This window comes from Mixophyes fleayi, chromosome 5 (genome assembly GCF_038048845.1).
Source record: "Mixophyes fleayi isolate aMixFle1 chromosome 5, aMixFle1.hap1, whole genome shotgun sequence".
NCBI classification, from domain to species: Eukaryota; Metazoa; Chordata; class Amphibia; order Anura; family Limnodynastidae; genus Mixophyes; species Mixophyes fleayi.
In genome coordinates this window covers 31309211-31335706 of record NC_134406.1, presented here as the reverse complement: position 1 = coordinate 31335706, position 26496 = coordinate 31309211, and the positions used below count along the sequence as shown (strand labels likewise).

General features: G+C 40.9%; 1 protein-coding gene and 1 pseudogene across 1 annotated transcript in view; one reads left to right on the top strand and one right to left on the bottom strand.

The window, feature by feature from the left end:
• Window positions 1-26496, top strand: part of C5H10orf67 (chromosome 5 C10orf67 homolog) — a 93082-nt gene that overhangs the window by 17573 nt on the left and 49013 nt on the right. The window contains exons 6-9 of the mRNA XM_075211228.1: window positions 10088-10235; window positions 11905-11963; window positions 12765-12830; window positions 16565-16630. Of these exons, the coding sequence (XP_075067329.1) occupies window positions 10088-10235; window positions 11905-11963; window positions 12765-12830; window positions 16565-16630 (339 nt within the window). The remainder of the gene's footprint in view (window positions 1-10087; window positions 10236-11904; window positions 11964-12764; window positions 12831-16564; window positions 16631-26496) is intronic.
• LOC142157931 (ATP-dependent RNA helicase DDX42-like) lies at window positions 21151-22466 on the bottom strand (annotated as a pseudogene).

The window sequence follows — 26496 nt, the reverse complement described above, 5'->3', positions numbered from 1 at the left end:
GCTTCAGGGGTAACTATGCAACAATCGTCATCAAATCCACAACTTGCACCCTGTTTATGTAGGTGCTTAAGTTACATCCCAAAGCTAATTTATTTCACAATCAGTGTAATTCAAAATAAGTCTCATTTCAAAGGGGCGTTTTAACCTGCGTCTTCACACCCATACTGCACTTGCATGTGACGGCCCTGATCTGCCTCTCCAATCACAAGATTCCACAAGAGCAACTCTTATGTGCAACTCTAAATACGGGTACCAGTTGTGCGCATGCGCAGTGTCAAGTTTACACCAAGTCTCATCTCTACGTTGCACAACTGCACTTACAGGCACCTGGATATCACACCTGAAGTATTTCTGGTCTTGTTGTTAAATTCCTCTGTTTCTTCTTGCACTACTTTTTACGGAGGTTTTTTGGACACTAGAGAAACCTGCCCATGAACAGCAGTAATAGCGGGGGCACAGGCTGTAAGTCCTGCGCCTGTATGTTACACAGATCCTCCCCTGTTACCTGAATCTTGCGCTAATTCATGCTGGTTTTCCTGCAGTCCGCTCAAGCCATCATAGCTCTGATACAGGGCTACGGTTAGACCGAGCCCTTCAACGCCTAAATGGTGAGAACCATTCTCCAAATGTACTTAATGGGGGGGACACCCCTATTTGATATACGTTGGTGTCATTTTGATTAAGGCAAATAATATTCCTGATTCAGCTTAGGACTGGAGCTCTCCCTTTAGCCTCTGACCAGTGAAAGGGTTGAAAGAAATTGCTCCATTTCATAATTTTTGCACATTCCAGTGGTGTAAATGGATCCTTTGTTATGTAAGTAAGACACTAAACCAGCATTATTGATCCTTCGCAGTTGTTGTGAGATGCTTTAAACATGGCCTGTGCAATTGCTCCCTCAAGTGGCTTGTATCTGAATATACATCCATGCATATACACTTCAAATAAATGGATCCACTGCACGGAACACACGTGAACTAATCATCTTATTCTGTATTAGAGATTTACACAGATAAAATGATTTGATTTATAGTAAGTTTGATGCACATTGTTAGCTAGTAAAGTCTTTTGTTACTTTTTTTTATCTTCTCTGGTATAATAATTTTTGTTTGTTTTTTTACTCCTAGCTTAATTTTTATATGGACTTTTAAATATAGAGTATGATCCTGAAATACATTTTCTAAAATTAATCATCAACTTGAAGATCAATTATGAGCACAGAATCCTCTCCGGTGAAGTTCTGTGCCTCACTTTACACACGTGCTTAGTTTTTCGGCAAGTACATGGGGTTATGGAGGCATTTGTGGAGGGACAGTAGCTTACATCGGCTGATGAGAGGAGTGGGGCTTTCCTTGCCAAGTATGGATTATTCACACCCGTGAATTTTGCTTATGGAGAATTTATAAATAAGATAATGTGGCGGAGAGGGCGCATTTTTAGGGGTGGTCCCTGCTCTGTTGATTGGCACCTGACCCTTTCCACTCCACAAAAGGATGTGCATTCTACAAAAGCTCTTAGCTGGAATCTTCATATGAAAGGAATTTTGACCGGTCAACAAAAATGAAATGTGGGTGTCGCATAAATCAACTTGCCCTAAATTGCTATGAATATGGTAGTAACATATGTGTCTATTTTGTTGGTTGATATGATGGAAAAGAGTCATCTTTGTCACATGAAATTATTGGATCTGTCCAAGTGTGGCTATCTTTAGAAATCAAATGGTGATAGCTCTCGCTCCGTTCATTCATTTACCCTAGCTCTGGCTACATTGGTTATAGACAACACTGTCAGCTGATTAGTGATTAGCCACAGACTATTATAGTGCCGCTGATTGAAAGTACCTGAGGCTGATGCTCTTTCTGTGGGACAGCACGGTGGCTCAGTGGTTAGCACTTCTGCCTCACAGCACTGGGGTCCTGAGTTCAATTCCCGACCATGGCTTTATCGGTGTGGTGTTTGTATGTTCTCCCTGTGTTTGTGTGGGTTTCCCCCGGGTGCTCAGGGTTCCTCCCACACTCCAAAAACATACTAGTAGGCTAATTTGCTGCTATCAAATGGACCCTAGTCTGTTTTTATGTCTGTATGTGTGTATGTTAAGGAATTTAGACTGCAAGCTCCATTAGGACAGGGACTGATGTGAGTGGTTAGCACTTCTGCCTCACAGCACTGGGGTCCTGAGTTCGATTCCCAACCATGGCCTTATCTGTGTGCAGTTTGTATGTTCTCCCCGTGTTTGTGTGGGTTTCCTCCGGGTGCTGAGAGTTCCTCCCACACTCCAAAAACATACCGGTAGGTTAATTGGCTGCTAACAGCCAATTAGCTAACAGGGGGGGCCTCACGGGCGAATAGAGACCCCCTTAGCCCAGGTGCCTCCATTCCCTTAATCCGGCCCTGAGGACAGGTCACCCCCATGCGATGTGAAATGCAGCAAGGAAGCGACCACACTCACATGGATTAAAGGATCCTATGTTCATATTTAACAGCGTTGGTAGCAAAAGATAGTGTTGGGATATTAATAGGCTAGCAGGTCAGCTGGAGGCCTAACTAGTTTTGAGCCTTTACTTAGGAATTGTCATTGTGGGCACAAAACTAGTTTTGCCCTCCAGCTGACCTGCCATCCTGTTTTTTAACCCTGATACTTTGACGCTTCCAATGCTAATAGAAATACGGTTTCAACGTAATTGACATATGTCCTGTTGCTACCTTGTTATACTTCACATTGGTTGTGTGTGGTGGAGCAGACAAAGCTGTGTCCTGCACCACAATCCTGGGACCAGTAGCCAGGTGGGTCCGGGGGTTAGTTAACATTACAGAAGCAGAGAGGGAGATATATCGTTTACACAGGACTGGAGCTTCTATACATTTAATAGTACTGTGAGGAGTACATTTCACCACCATGTACAGCCAGCTCTATCAGCCAAGAGAGAAAATAGCTGACAACCTATAAAACAAAAGGCAGTATTGCACATTAGTTAGCATCGCTGACTCACTGCGCTGGGGTCATGGGTTTGATTCCAACCAGGGCTCTATTGTTGTGGACTTTGTGTATTCTCCCCATTCTCCCCATGTTTGTGTGGGTTTCCTCTTCGTGCTCCGGCTTCCTCTCACACTCCAAAAACATACTGGTAGGATTGTTGTATTCTGGTCAAATGGACCTTAATGTGTGTACTGGGGAATTTAGAATGTAAGCTCCAATGGCGCAGGGACTGATTACATATTCTCTGTGCAGCACAATGTAATATTACTGGTGCTATTTAAATGAACAAGAATATAGGAAGTCGTGTCCTGGATAAAAACTGCCTTTATTGGCTGGTTAACTAGTGGTGTATTTGTGTAAGATTGTGGAAAAACTAAAAACTAGTGTTGTCTAAATATCTAAAATCAGATTCTGCAAGGTCATTAAAAATATCGATATAGGTACTACAATATGGTGCAGGTTAAAATTTAGATAGAGGTTTATATTGTGGGAGTGATATATTCTCTAGAGAGATTTTTGACTCTTTCTGGGGACATTTGAGAAAATAACAGTGTAGTGTAAGTGTGTAAATAGATGAACACATCACTTATTGGGGAATCTACTAAAGCCAAATGTGAAACCTTTGGTAAATAGTTGTGTTGGGGGTGATTCAGAGGATAGGTTAATTATTATGCATAATGTCTGCTTTGTCCCTTTGATGTTTTTTCCTGCTCGGTGGTAATAATGTCTATTTTCTATACTCTTCTTCTTGTTTCATCAAATTGTAAAGTAAACTGTGCCTTAGTCCTAGGTGACTTTTCTATATTATTCTTCCATAGATTTAAGCTTTCATTCTTTCAAATACAATAAGCCTAATAAGATGGGAAGAGCATTTGTCTACAATGTTGTTCCAGTCTTTAATGAAGTGCTCATTTTGAGCCTCCAAAGCAGGTTCTTTTAACAATCACAAACTTCTTGGAATATGTCCCACCTTGGAGTACTCTTCAAGGGTAGCGTCTGGTTGGTTTGATCACAGCTTATGTTCAAACAGGAGCCGCATTAAGTAAATACTGAGGTTCTATCTCCTGCCAAGTTTTCACCAGGCGCTGACTACACTCCCTGCTGCCAGTAATGGTGCAGAGTGCAGCTGGTGGGGGTACCAGGGGCAGAACATCTCTCTAAATAACAGGGCTTTGTGCAGAGTTGTACTGCCCCTTTAAGATTGCAAGGACATCTTGCTCATTTTCTTTTTAGGGCGGATACTTGTGCAAAATATATCTTATCATTATCTGTTTTCTACATAACACTCCCCAATTCCAGTGTATGTAATACTTGCCTGTCCTGCGGGTATATTTACTAAACTGTGGGTTTGAAAGAGTGGGGATGTTGCCTATAGCAACCAATCGGATTCTAGTTATGTAATTAGTACATTCTACAAAATGACAACTAGAATCTGATTGGTTTCTACAGGCAACATCTCCACTTTTTTAAACCCGCAGTTTAGTAAATATACCCCATGGAGTTTTTGGCATCTTCAGGAAGTCGTTCAGAGTGAGCCTTCTCTCTACAGCCTGAGCAATGGACAAAGTATTTTTTAAAGCGGGACCACCTTCACTCTTCTTTATCTCCTAGATATACGTATTTACATCTAACAATATGCACATCTGACTGGAAAAATATGGTGTCTGAATGTGTGATACTCCCTTAAGGACAATGACCTGTTGATCAGGCATGGAGCACAGCTAAGCTGAGGCTTGGTGACGTCACTGGGAATTGTCCAAATGTGCGTGCAGAGGCACCAGGGGGTTGCGCTACCAGGCAGATGCACACACGCATCAAAATAAACAGAATACGTGAGACGCAAAGTCCGACAATCGTTATACTGATAGGTAACAGTAAGCGTGGCAGGATTTAATCTCAACTGTGTCATTGTTTTCTAGCTTAAAATGGAAGCCCTCTTGTCAATGGCACATGAACCGTTAAAGATGAAATTGTCATTATACACCATGGTCATCTGTCATCGGAGTGCTATACAAGCTGCAGTGCATTTATTGTGAGCACAGTATGATAAATACGTCAAAATGGTCTATTTTTATTAATGTTCCCATCCTGAGATCTCTCCAGAGGACACAGATCTTTATAGATATTTAATAAATGCTGAGCTGATAACAGTGTAGATAGAATAGTGGGTTCTGCGGAGAGCGCTTACAGTCTAACACGTTGTTTTGTTTATCCTCATTGGCTCCTGGTTTCAATAAGTCAAAATCTACGTCTGTGGACAGATGGCATGAAGAATACTATAACAAAACCTGAAAATTAAAGTGTAACAGATGACTGTAGCTACAGAGGCCGGCCTCATTGTTCATCGTACTAATGAGCATCTTCATAAAGACAGGACACTGAATAGTTAATTACTTGTAGTTCCCTCGTGTGACAGATGATGGCGCAAGAGATACAGATTAGATGTTGTAAGTAAATGTCTATTGCTTCAGTGCTCAGGCGAAATGTAATGCTGCTCTCAAGTGTCGGTGTAACTATTTACATTACTCAAATTGTACATAAATCGGAGATACTATTGTGCTGTATAAAGATATTCAAATATAAATGCAGTTTTCAAAAAACTTCAGACTGCTTTCCAATATGATACTGTTGGCCAAAAGTAATACAAGACTTAAAATAGAGCTGAAGTCCTGAGGATATCATAGGTGAGGACCATAACGTGTATGAATGTAAGCAGATCCTCAGCTTATAGGAAGCTGCCGGGGCCTGATTATCCAGTAGGCTGCAGCCTAAGGGGAAAGGCTTTTGGGGGGAGGAAATTGTGACAGGGAGAGGTATATAAACTGAAAATATTTTTAAAATATAAGAGAATAATTGTTCTCCAAAGTAAAACGTAAACATGAAAGAAAAATATAGTAAGATTTTAATCTTGGCGTATTTCCATGGTAAAGGCTGAAGACAATGAGTCATACCTGGGCGGAAGCTGGATTTTAAATGACGTGTTGGTTTTATACCTACCATAGATTAGCCTGGTGTGGAGGGCAAGGGAGGGGGGGGGCACTATTAGCCTACAGCGGACTTAATCAGACCCTGTGCAAGACTCTCAGAAATGTTACAGAAAAGTCAGTTTAATAAGCTGGATCAGTTGTTTTCAACTAGTAACACTCACTATTTTCATATTACACAGCTCTGTACAGAGAATATGTAGTCACTCACATTAGTCCTTGCCCTTGGAGCTTACATTCTAAATTCCTTATTCACATCAACCCAATTCACATACATATTAGGGTCCATTTTGTAAGATGCTAATAACTACTAGTATGTTTTTGGACTTTGGGAGTAAACCGGAGCCCCCAGAGGAATCCCACACAGCAACTGGGAGAACATATAAACTCCACACAGATAGGGCCCTGGTTGGACTTGAACCCATAATTCCAGCACTGTGAGGCAGCAACTGTGCTACCTATTGTAAATAATTATTGCATTCACTGATAACTGTGTGCAAATACTACATTTGTACAAATGATACAGTAATCTACAAGTAGTAAAGTAATGATGGTACATGTTGCCTATTTACTGTGTTGCAGCCATAAATTTATTTTAATGTTTTAATGCTTGAATAGTTAGAGCCCATATTTTCTCTTCTAGGTAAATGGCCATGTGTATGTCTTTTGCCCTTGCCCATTCAGCTCCTTGTGCCTCATCTTTCTTTTCCTTTACCAACAGTAGTTTTCTGTCTAGTGGGTAACCCATTCACGCACCAGGACTGGATGCCCATACGATGTGCAGAGCAAAACACTTTTGTTTTGCGCTTAGATGGTCTACCATCCGGACATTTAAATGCCCGTCAACTCTGCTGTAGTTAAACACATACACAAACTACAAGTGCTCCTAGGTGAGTGGTGAAGTGGGAAAATCTGATGAGATGCACTGTGCAAAGTAATGTCACATCCAACCAGGGGCGGATCTAGAGAATACTGCTACCCGGGGCGATGTAGGGGGGGGGGGGGGGGGGGGGGGATTTAGGCCCCACCCCCTTTTTGACATCTGAGGCTGCCGGTGGCTGCATACTATGTGCAGGTCCGTTCAGCAGTGACAGGTAGGGACAGTGTGCTGCCCGGATGCTCTGATTGTGTTTAAAACACAAGCCCCCCCCCCTGGATCCGCCACTGCATCCAACCTCCTACCACTTTAGTCCCATTAAAAATGACACGTATGTGCGCCAGTAGCTATCACAGAACATGCAACTCAGACTATATAGACTCACTGTACGTACAGTATGCAGTGAATTTTTTTTTTTTTTTATGTAAATCAATTTTTTACAAAATTTAAAAAAAGTGTTATTTGAAAATAAATATTAATATACATGATTATACTGACATTTGTTATTTAAGTTTTTGCTCAAATAAAAGTTGAGTTGTCATTTAATTACACATGTGCTTATACTGCAGTCTGTTCTGTGTGTCTAAGTACTGTGTAAGCAGCGCGTACGTACACCCAGATTGAAATGTATCTTGAGGTCCACTTAGATTCGAATACAGGCGTAACTGTACTCAAGTTCTATGCTATTTTTAAACACGCAGCTTACGTGCAAGTTGCGTTCGGACATGGATCAGGCCCTGTGTCTGCGCTATATTACAAGAACCACCCTCCAACGCCTCCCATTGGCTGGTGCTTCTCTCTGCTCCTCTGTAAACACCAACATCTAGCTCTTGGCACAAATCTAGGCTCATCGGTGCAGATCAAGCCTAGAGGGTTTTCAGTTAATGAGTGAGGAACATGACTTCCCAAATATAAGATAAACAGGAATTGGGTCCTGATTACTAAGTCATTAAAACAGATTACCCAGACAGATTTCTCAATGTCTGATCAACTTGGATCAATAATTTCAAACATTGTCTCTGAACTGCCTGTCTCCCCATTGGAAGAGGTCATTTTATATTACAGTGTTGGCTAACCTGTGACACTCCCAGGTGTTGTGAAACTACAGGTCCCAGCATGCTTTGCAAATATATAGCAGCTTATTGCTGGAAGGGTATGCTGGGACTTGTAGTTTCACAACACCTGGAGTGTCACAGGTTAACCAATACTGATATATTACCTACCCCTCTATTCCCGTTCCCTGACTGGTGCACTAACTTTGTCCGTTCTGTTGATTGCTAACGGAAACCTGTCATGCAGATCCTACTGCATAAACAACATCTATATTCCCTGTAGACCAGCTCTAACAGCTATTTCCAAACAGCTAATATCTAAAAACCTGTATAGATGCATTTACTAACATTGCTTTTAAGTCCAACATTTGCACTGAACCACAGCAGCCAATGAGACGCTTGCCTTCATTGTCTAACTCGCACCAGACAGATTAAAGCTATATCCTGATTGGTTGCTGTGGTACAATACAGTTTTTTGTACCTAAATGTAATTTTAGTAAATGTATTGTTCCCTACTCTCCTGGAATGTCTTCCCAGACTCCTGAGAAGTGAGCGATTCTCCCAGAGAGCACTTACCTTCCACAAGGGACATGACGCAATTTGAATCATCAAGCCCCGCCCATTTCAGAAACAACCAAGTACTAGCATTGTGACGATGTGACTGCGCACCCCAGCCACTTTGTGTTTTACCAAGGTGGGCAGGGCTTGGGTGATGCGATTGCCCTGCCCACTTTGTCATTGCTACATAATGCTCCACCCACTTTTTCTTATATACCCTGTCCTACCCATACCTCGCAGAACTAAATGGGAAAAGTAAATCAGTACGCGTTATTTAGCCCCATAGATTCCAAACAGTGGTGGTGGGGGGGGGGGGGATTATTTTTAGTTTTTATGCTCATGACTGGTTTCATTCACAGTTGTACAAGGGATGACCATCCACAAATGTTACTAGTTTCTCACAGTGATTACAGGACTAAATATGTAAATGCTTGGGATTTCCTGTGTATTATTACCAGCTGCAATTATGTGTCTTTATTCCGTTTCGTATATATACACATTATATGTATGTGTGTGTATATAGAGATATAAAGATAGATATAAATTGGCTAGGAATAGTATTAGTGTTCATTTTTCTGCTCTATATAGTGGTAAAGTACAGAATGCAGTTTCCATGTTGCATAGCGACTCTTTAACACTCTTTAGATGTCTATTCTGCAATAGGTGAAAACATACAGTAATGAGTGAGTCTAGACAGCAATAACACTATCTTCAAACACACAGAAAGGCTTTGAAATAGACAAATGACTAAGGGTATCAGTGGCAATAAGCCTCAACTGCATTAGAAAAAGACTTTTTCATAATGGAAGTGGCAGGCTTTAAACAAAGGGCAGGCATAATAAAAATGCAAATAAGCTTGCTTTACTAAAATGATAACTTTAAAGCCTTTGTTGGGCGTTATCCTAAAGCCGTCTTACAAGGTAATCACTGTTTGCCCAGAGATTTAAAGTGAAGTGCTCAATAGCATTAGACGCCTGCACGGTGCTATGTGTGACAAGCATGCAAAGCCACGTTAATGTTCAGAATATGAATGGCCTCCGGGTAGCTGCAGTACCCAGTAGAAAAGCCAACTGTGTTGATATCAGTGGGCCTGATGGACTCCATGCGGCTTCCAGGCTGAAAACTTCACTGCTTTGACATGTGATGTGCTCCTTGTGACACCAGCAGCACTGTCACAGAGGAATGGTACAAAGACAACAAGCCCCCCTCCCAATCGGTGCACTCCGCAACACCCCCCAGCGTTGCCCGGCCACAAAACTCTCTGCTTTTGCTTAGTTACGAGCGACACTTTCCTAAACACATCCAGGGAAGTGTGGGTGTATAGGCCGCAGCTGCCATTCTGGACACAGCCTCCATAATAAATTGACCTGAATGATGAGGGCACACAAACAGTATGATAGGCATTATCCTTGTCAATAAAAGTGTCCCCATGTGTTTATAGTCTTTGTATGTAATGTACTGGCGGCTTTCAAGAACTTTTTTTTTTTTTCCTTCCCTTTTTTTCTATTCATATTTTAAATATGCAGCAGAACGCAGGAAATTATAAGACGACCATGCTGGATAATTATTGCTGCTCAGCAGCACGCTCAGAACCTCCTTTGTTCTGTCTCTTAAAATAAAAGAATCTCTAATATTGCAGATTATTTACCAATCAGAAGATGACCCAGAGAAAGAGAAGCTACTGGAGGAAAACCAGGAACTGAAAGAAGAGAAGGAGGCGATGGAGAGCAAAGTCCTTCAGCTGGAAACTGCTCTAAGAGAGAAAATAAACCACATCCACTCATTAGGTAAATACACGGAGAGATCTCAGGGTACCAGCCTCCGGTTCCTGCATCCCGACCAACCCATCACCACGTTCCATAGTAGAGTTAACCAATCATAGTCAATGGAAAATGTATTTTTAAATGTTACTCATGAGCCTCCAATTGCATAATATAGATATATATTTAATATGCTCAATATTACGCCTCCTTTGCCTTCTATACCATGGCTCAGATTGGGGTCTAATCGATATAATCAACCTCAATGCATAATAAATATAAATGAAATATTTAAAAGGAATAGATTAAAGTAATCACAATATGCCCAGTAAAAAAACAAAGATATGAAACTGATGCGTGAATAAGACACGGCATTAACATCAAAATAGTAATGGTTCACGATAAAAATGCACACAAGTTGTTATCAAGAGGTAAATAAAAATAAATAGTATACATGAATAGCAGATCATTTTTATAAGCACAATTTCCAATAATAATAATACACAAAAGGTAAATAAAAAGTAGTACACACTCATATTCATCCAATTTCATAAGCTGATGTTCATTAATACAGTTCTATTTATTACGCACTGAGGTTGATATGTTTACGTGTATTAGACCCCACTTTGCACCTCTTTTGTTACTAAGTGGCTCTAGTCGCCTGGCTTCAATTTTTATTCTTGTATTATTTTCCTTTATATCATTAAGCAGTTGAAATAATCTGATGATGAAAAACGCAAAACTTTTTACATGAAAATTTAAGTGGCTGTACTTAATCGGTTAACAGAGACTGTTACAAAAATTTTATCTGATTCCAAAGTTGGTGGTTGCTGTATCTGAGGTGCTCTCTGCTGTTCTGGTTTGGTAGGAATAGGTAGTATGGTTAGATGGCACTCCGATGTCATATGTCAGCGTGACGACATAAACAGCACTTTTTCCAGGTTCTGCATGGAGAGGCCCAGAGCTGGGGAAGTTACTGACCCTCAGGTCCAGAACTCCATGTTACAATTCATAAAGGTGTATCGTTTGTTGCCGTTGTGGAATAAAGGATTACGGAATGATAAAATGAAAGCTACGGAAATGTGTAACGGATATCAACTTTTATTGTTTCCTTTCTTCGTGTTTATTATTATGTGCGGAAAGCATTATTTTGTCCACGGATCTACCTATTAATTAATGTTATACTAGGAGCTACTATATGGGTTAAGGTTGCAAACATGCCGTTTGGTTTATAAAAGACTAGTTTCGTGTTTTACATTACTGATTATTGTTGCAAAATGTGTTCATTAAGTGGGACAAGGACCATATTCTGCACAGGTTTTTCCTATGATTTAATGGGGCTTCTTCTCTTTTCACACCAGGCCCTTTTGGCTCCAGAGGACCACCTGCTAAAGCAGATCGTATTTGCTGTGACTAACAGCAAGGATGTCCACTGTTGGTATTGATGAAAAGCAGCGGGTCCTCTTTGACACACTTGGCTCTTGAACTTACTTCTTAATTTCTCTCCGAGCAGCCGGCCAAACAGCAGGAATAGGACCTTGAATGTCAAGAGCAGTTGTGAGGGTCACAGTAATGCCAGGACGCTCGGCCACTATGCAGCGACCAGGGCTTACATGCTGACCCCCACCGCATGCTATGAATTCACAGTCACGGGAATTGGATTTCACGCTCTGCCTTTTTTCTTCCATTGTTCCAGATCTGGATGTGGGCGCCATGAAACGGAGAATACAAGAGGACCAAAGGACCATTGAAAAGGTGTGACTTTTGACATTGTGTGATGGCTTTTTTAGGTATGTTAATAGCCAGCCTGTAGCTTTATCTCAGTCTGCCACAAAACTGGCCAAAAAGGACCAGCAGACAAAACCGTTTTGTACGTCCAGATTGATGGCTTATTTGAAGGAGATGAAAAGATGACAAGCAGCCTATCAAAGTGAGATGTGCATTGACGGCAGGCTTAGAGGGGTAAACTTAGCTGCAGTATGTTAAAGACTAGCGCAAGGACACAGTTCATTTAGTGACATCATTATCCATGCAACATCACTGAAGAGTTAGTGTAGCTTGATGTTAATCGCTTCAATTGAAATGTGACATTATTGTTAGGTACATTTTTTAAATGCTTATCAGTAATTTTCTTCCAGTTTATCTAGTATATAAAAATAAAAAAACACACTGGCTTGTATGTGATGAGATACATAACCTGAAGGATTCTTATTCAATAGCCATTATTGATGTGCTTGTTGGCATCTCTGTCACCAGATCACAGAAGCTGACGCACCACCCTTGTCTGCTGCCCTAAAGACAAGATTGGATGGACTATAATTTTTACCGTAGTGCTTAGTATGATAATCACACATAACTAATAATATGTCAGTACATCCAAATAATAACAAATATAGTCATTACCGTACAGTTCACAATATGATGGTCATATACATAAGTTCTAATTGTTACTCTGTAATGTATTGGGATTAGTATTTAAGTTGTGGTCTCCTAATTTCTATTAATTACCTAAAGTGTGGCATTCACTTCTTTTTTTTATTTTTTATTTTTTTATAGTTGTCTTTTGCTCAAGAACAATTGCAAATTAAACTTGATAATGAAAGATCTTCTGCAACTACTTTGGTAAGATGGTAGCTACAATTCTCTGGTTCTTTTGGACTCAACTATTTTTGACTTGTTTTCTAATAACGATAAGCGGCATTTTGAAAACTTTGATCTCATTCTGAATTTGACTGTGAGAATTTCCATAAAAATTCCATAGAAATTCCATAAACTGTGAATGTACAAGTACAGTGCAAAGTGGACTTTTTATGCAAACTTACCATCAAATTACATTCTCTTTCACTATGTCAGGTGACACGATTCCCAATTGTTCAGCACTGTGTAATAAGTTGGGGCTTTATAAATGAAGGATAGTAACAATTGGGGGCATATTCAATTCATGGCGCACTATTACCGTTAATTACCGTTATTACGGTAATAGTACGTGTAAATAACGTTATTGCAGTAGTTTTTGCGCTGGATTTCAGCTCACAGCTCTGAGCCGCGAGCTGAAATCCAGCTTACTATTACCGTAATAGTTTTAACGCCGCGGAAATACAAAAGAATTGAATATGCCCCTAAGACTATCCTGACTATGAGTCCAGTTATCGATCTTGTGTATGAGCACAGACCAATAGCTTTTTTTTTTTTGGTTCACAGGGTTATACCCCTCCTAGGTATTTAGTGCATGTGGACTGGGGATGAAGGGGCCATGTGGTCAGATTCCAAGGCTGTGTTCGCAACTTAGTTGGGACCCCCAAGAAGTAGCTGACCGGGGGATGATATTTCTCTCATCGACCCCAGAATTGGCCAATTTGTGTCCTAAACAAGGTGTTCATTAGATTGTTGCCAGTGACAGCACTTTATGCCTATTGTCTTACTGGTTTCTAGAAAATAACGTTCTCCGTGATGTGAGCAGTAAATTGTGATCTTGAGAGAGGCATCACGCAGTGGTGGGCGGAGCCTGATGATGCGTATCGCCCCATGGAACTCCCCCTTCAGGATCTCTGAGAGGGGGAATCAAACAAGTAGACAAGTGTGAATGTAACAATAACATTGTTATTTTCAAATGAGTCTCTGCAAGTTTTATGAACTGGTGACATAACAAGAAATCAGTCTAATGCATCATAATACTTATGAGAACATGGAGTACTGATTCTCTTGCTATATCCCACTGATTTTATCTGCGACCAGTCTACGGCCCACTCTTCCTCACAGTAGCAGTAAAATGCTTTTGTCACATTAACAGCCTGTGTTGTTTGTAATATAAAATAAGACACAGCTTGTGCTCAACAGTCAGCGTGCTCTGCAGAAGAATATGACACTGTTCGGCAGAGAACGCTCATTGACACCAAATCAGGGCGTCTTTAGATATGTAAAGAGTCACTTTCTTGCCGCTTGTCAAGCTCAGTGCCAAGTCATGGCAACTTTACGCATTGGGTTTTGTTAGGCTCTGCGTTGTGTATTGTTGGGCTCACTGTCTTAGAAATCCATGAAAAAGGATACTTCAGCATTACAATAGGGGCTTTCTATAAACCCAACTGGTGAGGGCATACAACTAGGCATAAATGATTTTGTGGCATCATATTGCGTTCAATAATGAGAAGGCTGTTGGCGTCTTGAGATGTTGCTGAAACTAAAATCCTATTGTTGCCAGTGATGGAGTTTAGGAACCATATCACAACCGTTTATATCAACCTCTTGTGTCAATAACATTTTACGTTTTCATTATTAATTTCTAAATTGTGATGTGTTTGTTTTATAACAGGACTTCTTTCACAAACGTACATTTAGTCAGGCAGTTGACTGCAGACTTAAAAGGAGACAATTTTATTTAAATCTACATTATTTTTCACTTCAATGGATTTTATATCAACTGGGAGTGAGCACATAGCAGGCAAAATATTACACTTGTGGTTTTTTTACATCTCAATTCCATCCAACAAAACTGACAAAATCAACCACTGCAATCACAAGTCTTTTAGTGCGTTAGCCACTAACCAACAAACACTGTCATTTTTTTCTGTATCAAAACACTAGTTCAGTCATTAGCATCGTAGGTGTGTTTGACTATGGTTAGAGCACCGAGTACACATAGATAGGCAGGAGATTACATAGGTGTTTTGTAAAACAACCTGTAGCCAATCAGGGCGTTGTAATGTTTATTTTCAAAGCAGCTGCCTCCTGAGTGTCCATGTTGTAGGCAAGTTTGAATGGGGAGTAATTAAAAACATGTAGCCAATCAAAGGGTCTAAATATTAGTGACAACACAGAGTAGCGGTGTGAGGCTCCTGTTAAATTAGCGCAAGATGATTTTGGTGTCCAATTTACCTTTTTTATGAAGCAAAGTTCATATATTCAAATTGTTAACCTTGATTTCCAATGTTTTGTTGCTCTTCAAATCCTGCTGCCTTAGTTTGCTACTTTAGAGGTCCATTGTAGGATGTTCCCACTGAATAAGTTGGCCAATCACTGTGTCAGTGTATCTACAGCCCCTTTTCTGTTTATTATAGCTCACTATATAATCCCTTCAAATATAAAGGTCTGTGGTCTATCTCCTTGTCTAAATCCAATTCCTTTTGTATTTACATGCATTTTTACCATTCTTGATGCTATAAAAGTTGACTCTGGTGTCAGTGGAGATCCTTTATATAAAATGTTAGTTACTCAGTGCAAAATCAGCTTTGGACCTGTCATGCGTTTAGATTTCAGACAAACCGCAAAGGTTTGCGGAGAAAGTTGGCGTTTGTGGAGGAGCAGAGGTTTGCTCAGACTTAGAGAAAGAGCTGATTGAACGGAAGGCATTACTAGCAAAGCAGGGTAGGGGCACTGATGCAAAATTGCCACATATGCTAAAGATGGTCCCGTTGTTTCCCCACTCTAAAAAGAAAACTAAAATATGTACTTTGTTGAATAGGGTGGAAAGAAAGTGGTAGTAGGTTAGACTTTGATGATGACACTTTTGCACGTTGCACCTCTGGAGATTTTTCCGCCTCTCAACACACCAAGGTGCTTTTCTCGGTTACAGAGCTGTCTCCCGAGAGCAGAGACTAGACGGACACCTTGATGTGAACTGGTCGGGCAGTCCAGGTGCACCAGTGACAAACCAAGGTGTTTCGCAGTGCGCATAGACTGCACTTCATAAAATACACCCACTATGTTTGGCAGGGCTGGGATAAGGGTAATTGTGGCACAAATCACCTCAAGGGGGTATTCCTACAAGTATGTTAATATCACTCCATTCAATGAGTAGATGCCTGTGTGCTACTATATGTTAAATGGAGATATATAAAATGACTGGGCGCCAGAAGCTTTAGGGCGTTTCAAAAATTTGTGTTGGATTGGTTTTGGAGAATGGCTGTCCACATTACCTCAAAGATATGCTATTTATTTTGTGGGACCAGGTTAGTGGTCCAGGTTATCAGAACCTAGGATGGTGGTTTTCTTGAAGTTGCTCCTTTCTCCGGTACATTTATCGAATGGGCTGTTGTCCTACTTCAAGACAATAAAACTTTATACGCCCGACAGGCCAGATCTCCTCCTAATCTTACTCACAAAGGGAAAAAAACCTGCAACAATCTTGTATAAGAGGCACAGTCCTTCATGCGAAGTCCCCTAATACTAGAAACATTTACACACTTTTATCCAAGAGCAACATATACATATTACATCTTCCTCCTGTCTAAAAGCAAAACCTCAGAAAAATATGGGGGTACAGCAATTGTATTATGATAGGTGGAATTGCCATAAAAGGGTACAGTGTAATGAGGGTATTTAATATTAAGCATTAATAAAATACATATTTATATTTACAGCTACAGCAACAAAAACAAGATATGGAAAATGTTCTGAAATCAAAACTGGAGGAAAAAGAACAAAAGGTATGTCTGTACAGAGCATGTCCCAAATACATGAATTGGGTGTTCAGTTCTGGATGAGAGAAAAGATGTGGGCGGAGTCCTCAGATCTGGTGATGTAATTTCCTGTCTTACTCTCCTGTTCCATATTGTAGGGAGCAATCATACAATGTTCCTACTTAGCAATGGGTCAGTCTTATTGATACTTGTGCAAAACAGTATCTTGTGAACTGGTACTATATGAGACCCCCTCATGTCTGAATCTGTTTACTCCTTTCTGTATGAGAAGTTTGCTGGGGATCAATGCCATTATTGGACATGATACATTAATTAATTAGGGTTCATTAATAATAAAAAAAAAAAGGTTCAAAAAAGAATAATATATATATATATATATATATATATATATCTTGCACCCCATTCTTTACATTAATTAATTCCAACTTGTGTCAGGTGAGTCCCAGGTCTCCCATGGCTGCTAGTGCTTGGGAAAGACTTGCCTTTAAAAGCCGTGTGCAGGAAAGCCTTAAGCCCAGATAAAATAGCATAGCATTTGATCATGTTAGGACTGACCAGAATGGGAAGACTTTGGCGTAAGTTGGTCAGCTTAACATATATTGAAATACGTGGAACTAACATTCCCTGTTTTTACTATAGAACAGTACTTGGTACAGCATTAATTATGTGTTTGGAGAGTGCAGAGTATCCCTGTTTTCATATATATATATATATATATATATATATATATATATATAATTTCCACCAGACTGTTTCATGGTGGGAAGTATGGACTTGTAGTTTTATTTAATGCCCCAATTTATTGTGATGCCTCATACCAGCGGCGGTCAGACTTATCAACTTTGTGATCTACATCAAAAACATGGCCTGGTTACATATATAACCTTCCTCAGGGTCATATTACCATAACCATCCTCCCAAAGGACTTTCCATGCACGATAATCCGGGAGCAGCTCAGCCAGTAAGGGCTGGTAGCTTGGAGCACAGTGGAAAGTGAACAGATCCAGGGAAGCGGTTTCTCTGTTAGTTCTTGCGGCATCATGCAGCACTACCTCCCCTTCTCAGTGGTTCCTCCGCCACAAGGAAGAGGCTAAATGGAGACAGCAAGAAGGCCGGTGCTCAGGGCCTCACTGTCAGGACACGTAGGGTGGGGGAGAGAATCTGTGGCAGTAAGTGGCTGGGATACAAAATAGACATCTCCACTGAACGCTCTGGAGGGGATTCCGCATGAGTTGGGTTACAACACTGATGCAGGAGGATAAAATATACTACACATGCAGAACACGGGCTCAACACGTCTGGTATAAATAGTGCTTAGGCAAAGTGCATGGCGTCACTTCCCTTAAACATTTTCTCAATAGATTAATGTTACTAGGTGCCACCAAAGAAGATTCACTTCAGAAAGGGCTGCTGTTTGGCCACCGCTGACTGTCATTCCAGTATTGTTTTGAAAAGTGATATTACTGTGCCTATTGCAATATAACTTTTTGTAGCTTGGGAATTGCAACATATCTGCTGTAGTAATCAAGTGCAATGAGGAAAGAGTCATCATTCTATATGAACAGGTCTAATCCTAAACTTGCCAGGTCAGTTCTGGGGTTATTTGAGGTATTAATGGTTCTTCTTTGATTTGATTGGTCATTTACTCTAAACTTCTCAATGTCCCCATGTGTGTGTGGTCAGAACACTGCATCACTGTCACATCTCTTGACCAATGCTCTTCCCAGGTGACTCTCTTGTGTTTATATTGGCATTGAGATTACTGAGCATCTATGCAATGAAATACTGTCACCCATACTGTCAGGTTCGTTACTAATTTTACCAAGTTGAGTTTCCTTTAAGATTTAAACCCTAGAACTGCTGGTGCTGTTGTTTCTGCAACACAAAACATCAGCTTCTATGTCCATTGCTTGTATGTACATTTCACTGTACAGCTGACAGTTACTTTGAGTCTCTCACCCCCATATCCTAATAGACTTTGTTATTCTGTATTATCAACAACATACCTTTCTTGTAGAACATGATTATAAGTGTACAGGGGGATGCAGTTTGTGTGCGCCTGTATCAAGCTTCATATTTAAATGGTATTAACCCACTTTTAGTACACTATGGGGGGAATTAGTCACAAAGTGTCAAGTGGGCATTCCGAAGACACTTTGCGGTGGAGGTTTTAACAGAAATCTCTGCTCATTTTTCCTTGCACCCCATAGAGGTGCGAGAAAAACTGAGCAGAGATTTGTACCATAGTAACGGTAAAAGTGCGCAGCCGCAGTGTTCCGAGGAACATCACGGCTAATTGAATTTCCCCCCCATATTCTCCATCTTTGTTATCGGACTCATTTAAAACTGCTCCTGCACAGACAAATTCCTTATTTTGTTCTATATTACTCTCATTGCCTGTCTTCTGCAAATGTACAGCAGGGGTATTGATTTGGTTTGGTCTGTAGTTCTCACTTCTGCACATCCTTTGTGGCATTTATGACTTTTGTTTTTTGAGCTGGGCAACCTTCCTTGTAGTGTTTGTGTCCACAATTTCTGCAGTATGTGCTCTGCTGCTTGTCATTTAAATTTATCTTCCCGATGCTTATTCTGAGTGGTTATCTGCGTCCTACAACAGCATGCCGGCATTTTCTCCTGTCTGCGTTTACACCAGGGATGTCGGAAATGTTGCCTGTCACTTATTCAGTAAGTCTGTATATTCTACATAACTGTTGTCAGCTTTGTGGTCATCGGAATAACATACCCCACCCATAAAAACGTCTGCTAATATTTAATGCCATCTCTAGGGTAATATTTTCTAGGTGTAGTGTTTCCTGCAACTTCTAATGTTTAGTCCCCTTTAGTCTCTAGTTATATTACCTTTGAGCATGTTGTCTTGTGTAATCGGCTTCCTCTATATTTTTGGAGAAATATTCAAAGGAAATAAAATTAACGGTAATAAAAAAAAAATTTAAGTCTCATTTTACCTAGCTGACAATTCCAGCAAGTGCTCAGCTCCCTCCTCCAAGCCTGCAGTTAAATAATATGATTGCTATGGAGATTAGTGTGTCTTTAGTATCCCAGACATCAATTTATTATACAATTTGTATTGGTGGAGGGATAGCAGTTGGAGTACCCTTTTAAAATATTTAAACATCACAATCAAATTGTCAGAAGTTGCTGCAATGTTTCTCTCCTGGACAAGATGACATATTAAATCAGGGGAAGAATGGAAAGTCAGTTTTGTGTGAAATGCATGTAAATGTTTATGGGAAGATAGGAACCACATCAAAAGTGATTTCCTTTTAATCACTGTGAAATGAGAACTTGTTACATGGTAAGGGAAAAAAAAAAGAAAGAAATATTGGTATGTACAGAAAAACTAAACATACACAATTTGGAGACTGAATATTTCGGGATGGCAGTCATTGAAATGCTTACTCCATATTTTACGGAACACAGGAAACAACAAAGATGGTTTAGTTGCTCTGCTAAAGAAGCTTATGCATATAGGAAATCCTGTTGGCTGTGTGGTGGGTTAAAGGTTGTTTCAAGCAAATTTATATTGTGTTGTTAATCAGGACAGAATATAAATTTGACTAGCATTCACTTTAGAATTCCAGCAATGGACTTCAAGTGTCCTCCAAAACAAAGCAAAACAAGAACAGATACCCTTCATCGGCCAATTCCAAAAATTGTAGCTAAATTTAACTGTGCCAACTACTCTTCTTACACTTTGGAGGGACTGGCACTGAAAAACTTTCATTCTTTTTTTTTTCTTCTTTCCAACTTTCCCATCATCTCATGAACTTTCTCTGGAACTTTCTGCATCTCGTGAGTTTTCTCTCAGACTTTCTCCTCCGTCTCGTAATCTTTCCTTACGTCCATCTCCAAGCTGTCTCTCCTACTGTCTTCCCTGTTACTCTCGGGAGTTCTCCCTTTGCCCATAACTATCACTTCTCCCCTCTCCCCTCTTATGCCTATCTCCATATCACCCTGGAATATCAGTGTCCTGCTCCATGGCGTGCCCCCCGTGCCCAACTCTGTCACTATGGTGATGTCCTTCCCCATACTGTCCGCTCCCTTCACTATATTTATAACACCCTCCACTTCCTCCTCTGCCACAACTAGAACCTTCTTTCACACTAAACTGGCTTGTTGCAAGAAAGGTAGGGATTACCTGTGGGAGGATTAGCAGTACGGATGCTGCTAAGTGTTACACTGCTGATAAAGCCTTGCATGGATCTCGGAGGAAGTGGAGCCAGTTCTGGCAGCGGTGCTGCTGTATGTGGTGAGTTACTGGGAACAGAGCTTAAGCTGCCTGCACTTATCCATGTTTCAGAGTTAATTGTGGAGGTTCCAGTTTTCTGCATTGTTCGGTCTGGTAGCAACAAGATCATTTTTATATTGAATTGCAGCCTTCTTGGCAGACAGTTGGTCTCCCATAGCTTATCCTGTAGGTTTGAAGGCCTCATAATTGCTCATCATGTTGCCACCCATTGTCCGCTTAGATATATCTGCTCCAAGTCCAGGATGTTCCCGGTGACCTAGGCCACCTCCACCTTTGTGAATTCCACCAGCCTGCGAGTCCAGTTCCATTTATCTGGACCAGAAGAAATTATCTCCACCACCCGAGTTATGGCCTCATTAGCCTCTCCGATATCCCCCTGAAGAACACGGAAAGGATTAATCGAAATATCTCTGGCAAGTTTTTCAAAGTAGTACTTAACAGGAGGGTCTGTCTGACATGTTTAGCAATGGATCGGACCTGGTATAAAAAACTTATGTCAAACATACGATCAGCTTCATCAAAAACTAGACATGTGACTTGCTGAATGCTGGGGGCCTTTTTCTTCACATGGTCAATCAGATGTCCCAGGGTACACACTGCGATCTCTACTCCTTCCTGCAAGCCTTTTGCATGCTCCCACATACTGCCCTCTTCACACACGGTCAATGTGCACAAACCGCTTACATTCACTGTGAATCTGCTGGCACAACTTGCGTGTGGGTCACACAATAACAGCAGTGGGCCCACCTCCGGCTGAAGCTCCTTCTGGTCCATAATATGGACCAGCATCGGCCAAATAAAAGCTGCCATTATACCTATCCTAGTTTTGACAATTCCAATCATGTCACATCAATTGAGTACCACTAGGATGTCCTGGCACTTCATGGGTGTGGCTTGGGTGTAATGTGACTTCCCAAATCTGATGCATGACCAGCTCATTAAATCCAAAGTGAGCAAAACTGCTGCTTGGACGTGTTGGAGCTGTGGATACTCTATCTCTGTATGGTCTATTGGAGGTAGAGGATCGATGATGCGCTTGGTTGTATGCACAATGGGGTTACCATCATATTCAAGATTGTGTTCCTCCTCCTCAGGAATTAGACCAGCCATTGGGTTCTCAGCCATGTATCTGAATTATGCTTCTTGGAATTCGTATTCTCCTTGTCTCTTGCCTCCAATTTCATCATGTCCTTGGCAGCCTAATCCTCCACTTCTGTCGTAAAGTCCTCAAGTTAATCCTCCTCACTGTCAGAATCTGTTTTAGAGCGAAGTTGCTGTCTGGTTGGGGAATTCTCTGCTGGAATGTACGGCATGTCCACTTACTGGAGTCTTCTTCCTCGTCTTCAAAGTATGCATTTTCTTTACTGAAGTTGGCTCTTTTGGATCCAGTTTTGTAGAAAGAGGGGAGCTGGGGGCTTTTTACAGAGCCGTAGTGAGAAGGTGTCCACACAATGCACTATGAGAAGACTATGGGAGCTTCGGCTCCTCCTTATTCCCTGTAGAGTTGGCAAATCCCCCAAATTCAAAGTCACACATGCCACTTGGACCGCCTTTATTCCAGTATGTGGCCATACTTACAGAAGATTCTCGGTTTTCCTCATTAAATGCAATTCAACAAAATGCCTCGGTCTGGCTCAAAGACTCTTTGAATACAAAAACATATCTGACACCTCACTCTCCCTCAGCTTTAGTTTTTTTTAGCTCTCTTTGCATTTAAAGCAGTCTGCTTCCATTCACTCTTGTGTAGAGGTATGATTTCTTTCCTTTATAGCATATCACTTGATACATGGATTTCCCCCCACATCCTGAGAAAGACTATTGGAAACAAATAAGAAATAGGACAGTCCAAGCCTCAATCTCACTTAAGGAGACTGTTTACAAGTTTATATAATTAAATAAATTCATCAACATGCAACCATGACCTGTTTTGATGGAGGAATTAGGGGCAGGGGAATCCACAACCATATGTAGTAGACCTCTCTCGTTCGGGACAAAGTAGATAATCTCTTTAATTCGCTGCTAGAGGCACCAATGTCTAAAGACACTTGGATCTTTTTGTTAGGATACCCTCCTCAGGAATTATCCACACAATCTGTAAAGCTTGTCGCCTATATTCTAGCTGCGGCAATATCTGTAATTGCAGAAAACAGTGACCCTCCTATGTTACTTTACTCGAAATGTGTATTTGGTACGTCACATGTATGCCTACTAACTACATGACAAGCTGGAAATATTCTCCCTAGCGTGGATTCCCTGGATTTATCATGAAAGGCAGAGAATCCCACAGCCTCTCCCTAGCTAATTGTCCTCTCTTTAATGAAATATCTTGCCCAACATATTAATCATAAATTTTCAGTCTCCTGTAGACCCCCACCCTTTACTCCCCTTTGTTATTATCTATACTATAATTTTCTTAAAAGTTGGACCCTGTCTTTCCTTGTTCTTTGTACTTTTTGTACCGGCCGGTCTTCATCTATCTCCCCTCTCTGTCAAGCCCTTCGCTGGCTCCCCCTCCGCTTCAGAATCCTCTTCAAACTCCTCACCGTCACCTACTAAGCCCTCTCTAATTCTACTATTCCATATCTCTCCAACCTCATCTCCATTCATACTCCTCCTTGCCCACTGCGGTCATCTTACTTCCCATCTGATCACCACCTCTCATTCCTGCATTCAAGACTTCTCCCATGCTGCCCGCCTTCTCTAGAATGCCCCCCCCCCCCCCCCCCCGTTCTCTCAGGCTTTCACCTAGCCTGTCAGACTTCAAACACTCCCTTAAAACCCACCTTTTCAGGTTGGCCTACCCTTCCTCTGCCTAACCCTGCCCTTCTCCATCCCTCTTCTCTCTCACTCTAACTAACCTTTCTATTCCTCGCCCCTCTTTCTTACTCCCTGCTCCTCTCCGCCTCTTGCCACTCTGTGTCTCCTGTTAGTCTCCCCCTCACCTTTAGATTGTAAGCTCTCTTGAGCAGAGTCCTCTTTCCTTGTCTCCTTCTCCTCTTGTTTTCCTTTGTCCTTAGCCCTCCACTCCTTCTCTCCATTTCGTCACTTGACTCCTGCCCCCACCTTTCCTCCTCTCTGGTGCCTCCTCTTCTCCATCTCTGCCCTGATCCTGTAAGTGTTGTCCACTGTATTGGGCACAGGACACAGGCGCATCCCTTTATTCACTCCCTCACTTCTCTCCTTCCCTTCCTATCTGTACATTGGAATTCACTTTTACCTCTTTGCCCTGTGCACTTCTCTCTGCTAAATTGGTACTTGTTTATACATATTGCTCTTTGTCTATACTTATTACACTGTGCTTACTGCACTTTGTTTTGTACTACCTTGTATGCCATGTTTTGCATGCCATGTATTGTCACCCTGTACTGTCTTGCCAACCTCTAAGTCTCCAAAGATCACCAGCACTGCCACACATTATGTGCATCTGTTACCAAGGGTAAGCATTTATTCAATAGGATATTAAAAAATGCCTATATGTTATGTTTATATATATTTAAACTGTCCCCTTTCTTTTCAGTTTAACACTAATATGCAAATGAAAGAAGAGACAGATTCATCCATTGTACAGCTGTAGAGAGAAGAGGGACTGAGGGTAGGGGTTCTGGGTAGGGGTTCTTAGCACTGTTCAATAAAACTGTCTTGACAAGCGTCATGATTACAAACTATTTCTGCTTTCTTTACATACAAATACATTTTGAAAACTGGAAAATATATCTGGTCATAATGGTGCATTGCATACTTGTAACTATAATATATATATATATATATATATATATATATATATATATATATATATATATATATATATATATGATACTGTTGATAGTCCATTGAATGTCTAAAATGTACATTCAATTTTGTCACCCAACCCATTGTATACTAGCTTGTACACCCTCTACTCTCATCCCCTTCCAGCAGAGTATACCAGCATGTCATATATTGGGAGCTTGGTTATAAACAGGTAAACTAACCTGATTGACAGAGCATGTACAACTTAATATCCATTCAATTTATATATAATTATTATTATTTATATATAATTTTGTATTTGTGACTAGTTAATGCATATATATATGCTCATATAAACAACATATAGTTATGTACGTTTTCACAGTATATAGCATGAAGGTTTATTTGCAGTGTATTATTCCTTTATCATTTCTTTGTCTCATCTGTGTGTCCCATGTAAAATTCAGCGACTAAAATCTATAATATTTGTGAACAATCATCGACCATATTCAGCTAGATGGGGTTTATTGTTACTTCTTATACATATCTAACAATGAATTAGCCTAATTGTTTAGAACTTGTACTTATTACACAGAGCTGTTTACTTATTGTATCAATCACACTTATTTACAGAAATCATGACACTTGGTGAGAACTAGGCACATGTTGCGATAAGACAAACATGTAACTGTTTCCCTAACAAATAATAGATTTATAACCAGGTAAATATGTTACCAGAAAATTGGTGTTTTTGAACAACACTTCATATCCATTCTAATCATGTATTTATTTAAGCCAATCATTTAATGATTACTGTACAGTTTTTTTAAAAAAAAAAATTTTATGTTTTAAATTGCAGCAGCAATAAGATAATACTGTATATTACAAACACTGCTTAGGCTTAGTCTAAAGATTATTGTTTTTTTCAGGGGAATTGAGCTGTTGGAGTATACTTAGGGATTGGGTTATTAAAGACCTATTGCCTAATGTAAAGCTGCAGTGGACAAGTGTTATTCATCATATCCAGGGTATAGGGCCCCCTCTTTTTTTCTTCTGGCTTCCCCCCAACTAAACTGTAATCAGCCACCACCCTTTTGAAGTCGATTGTTGTCTCTAGTTTGGAAATGTTACCACGTGTGTGCACCTTTCACTAGAAGCCAGAAGACTTCCGGCATTTGTAAAGTAGGATTTGCAAACGTTGGTCCACTGATCTAAAGCTTAGGAGTAGGTATTCCTGTATGTGTTTTGATGACATGTGGTCCAATATGAAAGTAGAGCAACATTATGTCACAGCTGAGATGCTGTCACTGGTGTGGTTGTCTTTCTAATACCTTTTTCCTTCCCCATTCCCCATGTCATTGCAGAGATTCGGTGTTAGTAGTACAGGGGCGCACGGAGGATTGTCGGGGTGGGGGGGGGGGTTTCTCCCCGCCGACCCCAAAAAACAACAAAAAAAAAAAACGAGAGAGAGCTGCGCATGCGCAGCAGCTTCGTTTCGCCAGCGCTGTCCTATACAGCAGCCGCGGCGCTGTCTAAGAAGCATCTGCGGCGGTGCTGTATACAATACAGCACCGCCGCGGACGCTTCTTTGACAGCGCGCGCAGCTGCTGTATAGGACAGAGGCCACTTAGCGCAGGGGGGGGGGGTTTCTAGAGACTCAGAAACCCCCCCTGCGTGCGCCACTGTAGTAGTAGTCATTACTGCAAGAGACAACAACTAACACCCTGAGTCCCATTCCTTGAGATACTAATAACTACTATCGGCTGGTTTACATAGGTTCTAGTGCAATTGCTCCCTAGTCGTAAGGTCAAGTGCAGTTGCTTATTGAGAAATCGCTCTCACTCCCAACTAGGTGTAAAACCTCCCCGGCAGA